Source organism: Cherax quadricarinatus, chromosome 91 (assembly GCF_038502225.1).
Source record: "Cherax quadricarinatus isolate ZL_2023a chromosome 91, ASM3850222v1, whole genome shotgun sequence".
Lineage (NCBI taxonomy): Eukaryota > Metazoa > Arthropoda > Malacostraca > Decapoda > Parastacidae > Cherax > Cherax quadricarinatus.
The window spans coordinates 9,358,500-9,370,590 of record NC_091382.1 but is presented as its reverse complement, the minus strand read 5'-3'; the positions used below and the strand labels follow the sequence as shown (position 1 = coordinate 9,370,590).

The 12,091-nt window shown below is 38.2% G+C and overlaps 1 protein-coding gene across 3 annotated transcripts in view; it reads right to left on the bottom strand.

Annotated features, from left to right (window-relative positions):
• Window positions 1–610: 610 nt before the first annotated feature.
• LOC128704849 (ectopic P-granules autophagy protein 5) overlaps window positions 611–12,091 on the bottom strand; it is a gene marked incomplete at its 5' end in the record, with an annotated part of 208,361 nt that continues 196,880 nt past the window's right edge. For all 3 annotated transcript variants that reach the window (XM_053799996.2, XM_053799997.2, XM_053799998.2), the window contains 4 exon segments: window positions 611–2,300; window positions 5,239–5,359; window positions 5,957–6,256; window positions 7,329–7,450. In XM_053799996.2, the coding sequence (XP_053655971.2) occupies window positions 2,100–2,300; window positions 5,239–5,359; window positions 5,957–6,256; window positions 7,329–7,450 (744 nt within the window).

Genomic DNA, 12,091 nt, shown 5'->3' with positions numbered 1-12,091 from the left:
TATTTTTTTCAACACGTCAGCCGTTTCCCACCGAGGTTGGGTGACCCAAAAAGAAAGAAAATAAAAAGCTTTCATTATCATTCAACACTTTTACCATCACTCATATATAGTGCAGGCATTGTACTTCCCATTTAACCGGTTCCCCTGAATCTTTTCACAAAATATTACCCTGCTCATACTCCAGCAGCACATCAGAAAATAAATTTGTATAGATGATTGATTGTCTTCCCATTCCCACAGGTGCTGTATGACAATGATACGGTGGAACCACTAGTAGCAAACCTCAAGCTGACAGGAGCAATAGTGAACTCATTATTGCATTTATAAGGGAGCACTAAACCCATAGGGGTCATATAGCACCTGGGGAAATGGAAGGCAGACTTGATGCAAGGAAAAGGAGTATAGGCATATAGCACCAGTGTTAATTTTGGAGCTAGGAAATCCAGGTTGAAGAATGTTATATTCTTGGGAATGTATTGCATCTCCCCAGCCTGTGATAGTAATTTTGTCAGAGGGATCATGTTTGAATTGTCTTACATAGCTCAGTACTTTCCACGACAGATATAGGTGCTGCAGAGTGAGGGATTCCTAGAAATAATGATACCTTGAAAAAATTGAAGACATCTTTATTCACATTAGAGTGCAGTATTCATAAAGGAATTATAATTTGTCTTATGCCCATGGCATCCATTTCCTGTAACACTATATACACACACCAAAAAAAATAAAAAATTTTTTTTAGTGCACAGTGCTCTCATCATTTAGGCAAGATTATAGTAATAACTTAACCCTTAAACTGTCCAGACGTAGATCCAAGTTTGCTCGTATAACACTCCAAACGTGTCTACTTTTTTTTTTTGGAGCGCTACATGAGCAAACGTATATCTAGCTTTGGATAGTTTAAGGGTTAATTATTAACAAGTGCTAAATCATTATTGGTGAAACAGTGATAGTGCTATGAGAAGTCAGAACATGAGTTTATAATGTTTTTTTTTATTTTACAGATCTAGATGAGCTTGGCCCATGACTGGGCTCTGCAAGTAGACGATCAAAGGTATATATTACAACCAAAAAAAAACTGGAAAATGTCAAGAAATAACATATACTTTTGCTACATATCTTATAATAGAGGCTCTTGTAAATAAAATATTAACAATAAGTTTTTTTTTTTTTTTTTCCCATTTGTTGGCTCATACCAAAAAATTGTGCAAATATGGAACTATTATGAAGTATGTTTGTCAATAAATTATTTTAATGTCTAGCATAGAAAACTATTTGGATATGTTCTGCTCACCAAAACAAAATTTCATTAGTGTTAAATTTATCTATCTAATAAGTTTGTGGCTACAGTAATTCTTCAACTAATTCAAAATAAAGAAAATTCAAAACATGTTGAGGACTTAATTTATCCTAATAACTTTCAATTTTGCTATTATATTATTCTTTGTCAATGCCACAGTAGATTCGAAACTAAAAAAAATTATCATTTATGTATAATAATGATATAAACATGGTCAGAATTTTCTATATTATGAATATTATTATTATACAGAAGGTCCCCCAACATGATAAGAGATTATTTTTTAGTTTGGCATCAATAAAAAATATAAAATTTTATTATGATGATATAATAAGTGTTCAACATAAGAAGATTTTAATTTTCTTAATTATTATAATCTCAAAAAGAAGCGCTAAGCCATAAGGGCTATTAATTTTCTTAAAATCAAAAGTTATTATGAATGAAATTTTTTTTTTACCATCTACTATGGCACTGGTAAATAATATAACTTTCAATTTTTCTGTTCTATTATTAGGATAAATGATTTCATTATTAAAAGAGAAAATTATTGTGCCTATCACAGACATTTTTGTACCTGATATAAAAAGGCAAGTTTGTAATTAGTACAAACTTTAAATAATTAGGTTTGAAAATTCCCTGATAAATATATATATTAATACAATTTTATTTACAAGCTTAATTATAGATTACACAATAAAATCAAACCTAAACATAACCCATTTCTCACATATTATATGATCCTTTTTGGTTTACTGCCTCTCCATGGTTATATTATATTCACTGAAACAGTTTTATACTACTAAGAAGGGGAAGCCAAAGTACTAGTATCAGATTCTTTTATGTGGTCTTGACAATTTTGTTGAGGTGGTGCAGATGGTACAGCAGCAGCATACAGGGGAATAGTGAGATGGTGCAAGGCAGGATCAGGCAGCAGGTCGGCCACAAGCCTACCCATCAGTGTGTGAATATCTGGCAAACAATGGGCTGGCTCCTCTACAAACTGTGAAATATACAATACATAATATTAGTGGTGTCATGCTAGGAAGGTATTTAAGGCTGAAAGAATAATGGTTGGGGATATATTATTAGTGTATTTATTTAAAATACATATGAAAGGAAGGTGCCGAGAGCACGTATGAAGGAGAAGGGGACAAAAATTCTACAGAAGTGTCAATGTACCAGGTAAACTACAATTAGAAAAGAGTAAAAAACAATTTTTTATATTTATGAGTTTAGAAAAGGCATATGATAGAGGGTAAGGGGAATAATGAGGTAGATGTTGGAACAGAGGTGTGTCAAGGTTTTGATATAAGCTTTCATCCCATCACTAGTGTGGAAGATTATTAAAAAATATTTATGCTGACAGTGAGGGGGGAGGATTAATTCATAGTAAAATTAGGGATGTATGTCACCATAGATAGGGGTTTGTAAAAAAAAAAAAAAAAAGGTCTGAATGATAGGATGCTGGGAAGAGGGATTGGATCTTATAAATGGGAGATACATTCTGCAAGTAGGTAGTAGGTTGGTAGACAGCAACCGCCCAGGGAGGTACTACCGTCCTGCCAAGTGAGTGTAAAACGAAAGCCTGTAATCGTTTTACATGATGGTAGGATTGCTGGTGTCTTTTGTCTGTCTCATAAATATGCAAGATTACAGGTAAGTCTTGCTACTTACACTTAGGTCACACTACACATACATGTACACACCCCTCTGGGTTTTCTTTCTAATTCTTGTTCTTGTTTATTTCCTCTTATCTCCATGGGGAAGTGGAACAGAATTCTTCCTCTGTAAGCCATGCGTGTCGTAAGAGGCGACTAAAATGCCGGGAGCAAGGGGCTAGTAACCCCTTCTCCTGTATATATTACTAAATTTAAAAGGAGAAACTTCAGTTTTTTCTTTTGGGCCACCTCAGTGGGATACGGCTGGTACGTTGAAAGAAGAATACATTCTGCAAATGTTGTTGAATGAATTTGGGACATGTAATGACTGAATATTAGATTTGAGTAAGTGGAATTATTAATTTTTTTGGAGTAGACATGTCAGCAAATGGATTTTTGAAGATACGGTGACCCACAGATCAAGAAACAAATTATGTAAATGTTGAAGCATCTGTGGAAACAAAAGTTTACCCATGAAGGCAAAAACAAGAGTGTGTACCACAAAACAGTGATACCAACACATGTATAGAAGTGATAGCTGCATTAAGGAGGCTAAAGCAATGGCAATATGCTTCAGAACAATGGTGTAAATAATTCAGAGTCTTAAGTACTAAGCTGGTAGACAGCAACCACCCGAGGAGGTTCTACCATTCTTATGAGTGTAAAATGGAAACCTGTAATTGTTTTACATGACAGAAAAAAGATACCAGCAATTCTTGTCTCATAAACATGCAAGGTTTCAAGTGCATCTGCTTACACTTAGGTCACACTGTACAAGCATATACATATACACACACCCCTCTGGGTTTTCTACTATTTCTTGTTTATTTCCTCTTATCTCCATGGGGAAGGGGAAAAGAATTCTTCCTTCATAAGCCATGGGTGTTGTAAGAGGTGCCTAAAATCCCAGGAGCAAGGGGGCTAGTAACCCCTTCTCCTGTAAAAGTTATCAAATTTAAAGAGAAGCTTTCGTTTTTCTTTTTAGGTCACCCTGCCTCAGTGGGATACAGCTGGTTTGTTGAAAAAAAAAATAATCAGAGTAAAATTTAAAAGGGCTGAGAGCTGAAGATGGGTTGTTCAAGAGTAAAGGGGATAGGATGACAGTGAGGGTGTAGAAATCTGGAGAAGGGTAGGGCTCATCCCAAGAACAGTAGTAGGGGGGGTAAAGGATATGAGCAAGTTAAATAAGTGGTTTTCAAAGAACATGCTGTTGGAGTGTGAACTAGTTACATTTATGAAGGGAAACTGGTTAGCCTGACTTGAGTCCTGGAGGTGGAAGTGTGTCTCAACTCTCACGGGGTTATCTGAATTGTCATGTTAGCACTCTTCTGGCATGACGGTGAGTGAATGGACAAGGATGAAAGTGTTTCCTTTTTGTGGGTTACTATACCTTTGTGGGAGATGGCCATCGACATAATTTTTTTTTTTTTTTTTTTTAAGAAACCCAGTATACATTTGATAATGATTCTGGGGATCAATGTCCATGTCTCAGACCAGGCCTCCTAAATTGGAAAAGAAATACAGGAATGAGGACAATTTGTATATTAATCTAAGTATTAGTTTAAGATTATCTTACCGTTTTCTTTATAACATTTGCCATTTTCCACCCGGGATCTCTTGATGCTGGTGAATGATTTGCCACAAGGAATTGGACCTATCCTCACCTACTTTAGATCAAACCTGATAACTGCCATACCCCAGGTGCTTTATGATGTATATTTACCACTTTTCCATGAATATAGCAATAATTCTTAGTTTTTTTTTTTTCAACAAGTCGGCCGTCTCCCACCGAGACAGGGTGACCCCAAAAAGAAAATACTTTCACCACATTATCACTGTTTTTGCAGAGGTGCTCAGAATACAACAGTTTAGAAGCATACACATATAAAGATATACAACATATCCCTCCAAACTTCCAATAATTCTTAGTAAGGTAATATAAACGAAAGCAGAAAATGCATTCACCATCACTCATGACACAGAAAAGAATAATCTTGCCAGTGTGAGGTATTTAACAGGCTTCCACTGCACACGATGGTTATATCTTATTTAATACAAGTCAAAGATTTATTTCCAAATGATACAGTGTTTGTACAAAAGATGGGTAACATTTGGTTGTGCGTGCAGAAAGCCCATGGTTATGCAGAGCATTTAGGGCAAGCCTAAGACTATAACAGCAATACTTATTATTTGCTTATATTTAAGGACATTAAAGTTATGTAAACTAAACATAAGCAGGGTACAGATACTCAAAGAAAACACAAGAAGTAACAAAGGTACCTGTATGGCTTGTGTGAGAGGGTGAGAGAGTCCAGTATATGATGTATTGTTGCGGAGACTTCGTAACTGTTCTAGAGTACAAGTGTCACTTCCAGTGCTACTTTGGCTGCCACCGCTATCACTAGGGAAATTTAAAAACATCTATACATGGTTGCAGGGTCCTGGGAACAGGCCTGATCAATCTGGCTGTTGGAGCTACATGCATGTAAACAAACAACTGCACCACTGTTATGTGATAAAAATTGTATATCATTATTGAACAAATTACTGGTATTTATGATGTAAATAAAGTGCACAGACTCTGATGACTGCAGTTTTCTAAAGAACTGTATATCAGTTCTTTAATATTTATGATTGTGAAACATATATTCCTTTAATTCCAAAAGACATCATGTAGCATGGAAAATTAAGCTTGTTTTATGGCAGACAACTTGACAGATTCATGCATTATCTCAGGGTTCATCCCAATAATAAATTTCACCTGAATCAATTCTTTTCACATGCCAAGAAAACCCTTAGTCCATACGTTAAGATCTCAACTAACCATATTTTATTTTAACACAATGGCCACTTCCCACTGAGGTAGGGTGACCTGAAATAGCCAAATGTCTTATGCTCACTCCCAAGGCAAACAATTAATTATTTTAAGAAGTTATCTTTAAGCTTCTTAATTGCATTCAACAAATTAGAAATACAAGGTCAAGCACTACATACACACCTGTGTGTGTGTAGAGGGTGTGTGCGGAATACCCCTTCTCTAGGCATTTGTAATTTTAAAAATGTCCCAAGAGTGCGGCACAGCAGTCGAACTCCAACAGATAGTGGTGACTGACGGCCCATTCCTATGGCTGCCAAAATACCTGTGGTTGCTCGATCCTCAGCCCAAATTGCTAGTTGTGAGGTGAGAACTTGTGAATGCTGCCACAGAGACTCTACAATTCCTTTCTCATGCACAGAGTCAGTTATTATCTTCAAGATTTCACTTATCAGAAGAACAAGTCCAATTTCCATTTCAGCACTGATATGTACAGAAAAAAATTAAATGTAGATGGGCAACATAATAATACTGTAGACACATTATCTGTAACACTATACACTACAATGAAAACATATAAATCATGATTAGCCTGCCCAAAATGCACTACATTCTAGTGGCTTTCTTTTGTGACCAACAGTATTTTATTGTGTGTAAACTACATAACCTGTAGACTACAGAAATGAAATAAATTTTGTATTTATGCCCTTATACAGTGGACCCCCGCTTAACGATCACCTCCCAATGCGACCAATTATGTAAGTGCGTTTGTACGTGTATGTTTGGGGGTCTAAAATGGACTAATCTACTTCACAATATTCCTTATGGGAACAAATTCGGTCAGTACTGGCACCTGAACATACTTCTGGAATGAAAAAATATCGTTAACCGGGGGTCCACTGTATATTGTATTTCCAAGAATTTAGTAAATTCTGATATTTAATTTTTTATTTCTTTTTTCATTCATTCCTCTGCTTTTATTTGTTACTCTTTCCTGTGAATATTTTTATGTGACGCTCTCAAGTCGAGGCAACCCTCAATCTTGCATTTAGTTGCTAATTTCAATGGAAAAAATATTGCTTCAATTGTGATAATCAAATTAGAATGCAGAAAAAAACAAACCATACCACAGGCGGGGATAGAATCCGCAATCAGAGAGTCATAAAACTCCAGACCGACACATTAACCACTGGGTCAGCTGACTAGGCACCACTGTGATCACAAATGCAAGTCTTTACAGACGATTCGTCTGTAAAAACTTGCATTTGTGGTGCCTATGGTGTTTAAATATACCTATTATCTCATGTTTGAAGTAATTAAGGTCCCAGGATTAAAACATCTTCAATAAAAGTTTCCTAAGTACAGTACATACAGCTGTGTTTATTTTCCTCTAGATGTCAACAGTCATTTGCCTTCTTTCTACAATTGTTTGTATAGAAAACAGTTGTGTGTGTAACTTGGATCATTTGTAAGTTATGAGCCATTCTTTAATATCAATGAAGAAATTATCATCAAATCAAATACTGCAAACTAGTTAAATGAAAGAAATACTCACTTGAGTGTTAAACTTTCGAACATTTCACAAAAAAAAGTCAGAAGTAAGAGATTGTCTCCACACCCAAGATTCTGTCGTCTCTTCCAGCATGTGTGGGCATACACTACGAGCAAATGACCTTCCTGAAGAACATACAAAAATGACACTTTTTTTAAATTTAAAATATGCATCAACAACCTAACAAAAACATACTAGCCGCATTTCCTCAGAATTCAGGTTTGCTTATTACAGTACTGTATACACTATATTTATGTACAGTGGACCCCCACTTATCAGCCATAATTCGTTCCAGAAGGTCAGCCGATAACCCAACTAATATTTCCCATAAGAATTAATGGAAATACATTTTTTAACAATTATGTAAGTATTACATAATTGTTAAAGGCTGGCTTCTGGAAGATAGGGAGGAGGAAAGAGAGAGGAGTTAGTGTTTGGAAGAGAAATCCCCCTCCATAAAGACTTTAGGTAGCAAAGCCTTCTCTGTCTTTTATTGCCACTAGGACCAGCTTGAGTCACTGGACCCCTGTCTCACAAAATAACTGTTCTGAGTGCTCTGTTTCTGGCATCTCTAAGATATCCCTGAAGTGGGACAGGGTTTTGTCACTAAACATGTTGCAAATATGGCTTGTTTCAGCTTTGTCAGGGTGGTGTTTCTCTACAAAAGCTTGCACACACCTCTTTAATCTCTGAAGAAGGCACCTCCTTCAATCTCTCTGAACCAAGTTCCTCAGCTGCTGTTGCTGTTCAAGATGAAGTTCTTGCAGCTCTTCCCTGTGGTCCGCCACTCACCTCCAACGCCAGTGCCACAATAGACTCCACAGGGTCAGCTTCAAAATCCCTCTCTTGGTCACAATCTCGCCACAGTTTTCTCCAAACAGAGTTCAAAGTCCTGGAAGTCACTCCCTCCCAAGCCTTACCTATAAGGCTTATGTAATGAAGGATAGTGAAGTGATTCCTCCAGAACTGTCTTAGAGTCAACTGAGTGTCCGAGGTCACTTCAAAGCACTTTTGAAACTGCTTTTCTGTAGAGTTTTTGGAAGTTAGAAATGACCTGCTGGTCCATGGGCTGGAGGATAGGAGTGGTGTTAGGAGGCAAGAACTTCACTTGGTTGTGCAGGAGCACTGTCCAGTACCAGGAGGCACTTGAGTGACAATTTCTTTTCCAGGAGGTATATTTTCACACTTGAGTCAAACACATCATTAACCCACTCATTGAAAATTTTCCTTGTGACCCATGCCTTATGATTAGCTTTCCACATCACACACAATCTATTCTTCATGACTCTGTTTTTCTTTAACATTCTGGGATTTTCTGAGTGATACACGAGTAAAGGCTTCACTTTGAAATCCCCACTAGCATTACCACACAACAAAAGAGTAAGCCTGTCCTGGCAGTGACTTTTCCTCCTGGGTAATGTACGTCCTGTTTGGCATTTTCTTCCAAAACACGCCTGTTTCGTCACAACTGAACACTTGTTTGGGTTCGAATCCTTCAGCCTTTACATAGTCCTAGAATTCGTGAACATACTTTTCAGCTGCACATTTGTCAGAAGTTGCAGCCTCACCATGCCTTACAACACCGTGTATGCCACTACGCTTCTTAAATCTATCAAACCATCCTTTGCTGGCCCTAAATTCACAAACTACAGCACTTGTTCCAGGCATTTTCTTTGCAAGATCCTCATGCAACTGCTTTGCCTTCTCACAAATAGTAGACTCCACAACACTGTCTCCCACTAATTCTTTTTCCTTAATCTAAAATAATAATAACTTTTCCATCTCTTCCATTATTGGTGTCCTTTGTTTAGTTAGAAAAGTTACTCCTTTTGCAACATTAGCATCTTCGATTTGTTCTTTCTTTGCCAGGATGGATATAATTGTTGATTTATTCTTGCTGTACATCCTGGCAAGTTCCACCACCTTCATACAACTCTCAAACTTTTCTATCACTTCATGCCTAAATTCCATGGTGTTTCTCATTTTCTTTACCACAGGAACTTTCTTTGGGGCCATCTTTACTTATTTCACAGTTGCACTGCAAGAAAAACCACTAAAAGCAATGGTAAACAAGCGAAAGGTTTGGATGTATGAGCAAAAGCTTCCTCAGCCACTGAGAGAGACAGCCAAACTAAAGCGCAAGCTGCCCCAGCTAGTGGATGGACACGTCCAAAATGGCCGATAACCGGGCGCTGAAAAACCCGCCAATAACCAGGGGTACACTGTGTACATTTTCTTTAAAGTTTATAAATAGATTGATTTTAAAATATTACTGTAATGAACACTTGTCAGTGTTCTATAATAATCCACAAAGAGACAGAAATTTATGAGGCTCAAGAGGATCCCAGAAGGGGTCGAAACATACGGATCAATCAATGTTCTGTGTTTCTGTCTCCTTGTGGGCTATTATTGAGCATAGTATTATAATACATGGTAAAGTGTATGGTAGAGTTATTATTGAAAGAATTAAGAGTAAGACGGAGAATAGGATAGCAGATGAACAAGGAGGCTTTAGGAAAGGTAGGGGGTGAGTGGACCAGGTGTTTACACTGAAACATATAAGTGAACAGTATTTAGATAAGGCTAAAGAGGTTTTTGTGGCATTTATGGATTTGGAAAAGGTGTATGACAGGGTGGATAGGGGGGCAATGTTGCAGGTGTATGGTGTAGGAGGTAGGTTACTGAAAGCAGTGAAGAGTTTTTACGAGGATAGTGAGGCTCAAGTTAGAGTATGTAGGAAAGAGGGACATTATTTCCCAGTAAAAGTAGGCCTTAGACAAGGATGTGTGATGTCACCGTGGTTGTTTAATATATTTATAGATGGGGTTGTAAGAGAAGTAAATGCGAGGGTCTTGGCAATAGGCGTGGACTTAAAAGATAAAGAATCACACATAAAGTGGGAGTTGTCACAGTTGCTCTTTGCTGATGATACTGTGCTCTTGGGAGATTCTGAAGAGAAGTTGCAGAGATTGGTGGATGAATTTGGTAGGGTGTGCAAAAGAAGAAAATTAAAAGTGAATACAGGAAAGAGTAAGGTTATGAGGATAACAAAAAGATTAGGTGATGAAAGATTGGATATCAGATTGGAGGGAGAGAGTATGGAGGAGGTGAATGTATTCAGATATTTGGGAGTGGACGTGTCAGCAGATAGGTCTATGAAAGATGAGGTGAATCATAGAATTGATGAGGGGAAAAGGGTGAGTGGTGCACTTAGGAATCTGTGGAGACAAAGAACTTTGTCCTTGGAGGCAAAGAGGGAAATGTATGAGAGTATAGTTTTACCAACGCTCTTATATGGGTGTGAAGCATGGGTGATGAATGTTGCAGCGAGGAGAAGGCTGGAGGCAGTGGAGATGTCATGTCTGAGGGGAATGTGTGGTGTGAATATAATGCAGAGAATTCGTAGTTTGGAAGTTAGGAGGTGCGGGATTACCAAAACTGTTGTCCAGAGGGCTGAGGAAGGGTTGTTGAGGTGGTTCGGACATGTAGAGAGAATGGAGCGAAACAGAATGACTTCAAGAGTGTATCAGTCTGTAGTGGAAGGAAGGCAGGGTAGGGGTCGGCCTAGGAAAGGTTGGAGGGAGGGGGTAAAGGAGGTTTTGTGTGTGAGGGGCTTGGACTTGTGTGAGCAAAGTAACATTTATGAAGGGATTCAGGGAAACTGGCAGGCCGGACTTGAGTCCTGGAGGTGGGAGGTGCAGCGCCTGCACTCTGAAGGAGGGGTGTTAATGTTGCATTTTAAAAACTGTAGTGTAAAGCACCCTTCTGGCAAGACAGTGATGGAGTGAATGATGGTGAAAGTTTTTCTTTTTCAGGCCGCCCTGCCTTGGTGGGAATCGGCCGGTGTGTTAATAAAAAAAAAGTATTATAATAGGTTGGTAGACAGCAACTGTCCTGCCAAGTGAGTGTAACATGGAAACCTGTAATTGTTTTACATGATGGTAGGATTGCTGGTGTCTTTTTTCTGTCTCATAAACATGCAAGGTTTCAGGTACGTCTTGCTACTTCTACAGTGGTCCCTCAATAATCGTAGTTCTCGGAAATCATAGGGATATTTTCGTATAAACATGGGCTCGCGAATAGTATGTCGTCCAGGACGCGTACTCACGGTGTGAGCCGGGCGGCCTCCCTACCCAGCCAGTGTGGCATTGTTTACCAGTGAGCGAAGGTCCCCTCACGTGCTCCTACGAAATATTTCATAATATTCCACTCATTTTAGTGCTTGCAAGTACTAAATAAGCTACCATTGCTCCAAAGAAAGCTCCTAGTGCCAAGCCTGTGGTAAAGAAGGTGAGAAATACAATTGAATTTAAGAAAAACATTATTGAACAATAAGAAAGAGGCACAAGTGTGGCCGAACTGGCCAGGATGTATAAGAAACCCTACACAACCATATGTTCCATCGTGGCCAAGAAAGAGGAAATCAAGGATGCTGTTGTTGCAAAGGGGGTAAATATGCTGACAAAAATGAGATCACCAGTACTCGAAGATGTTGAGATGTTATTATTGGTGTGGATAAACGAGAAACAATTAGCAGGAGATACTCTTATGACTTCGATTATTTGTGAAAAGGCTAGGCAGTTGCACAACGATCTGGTAAAGAAATTGCCTGCAAATAGTGAATTTAAGGCCAGCAAAGGTTGGTTTGAGAGATTTAAGAACCGTACTGGCATACACAGTGTGGTAAGGCATGGTGAGGCTGCCAGTTCGGACCACAAGGCGGCTGAAAAATATGTGCATGAATTCCAGGAGTACATAGAGGCTGA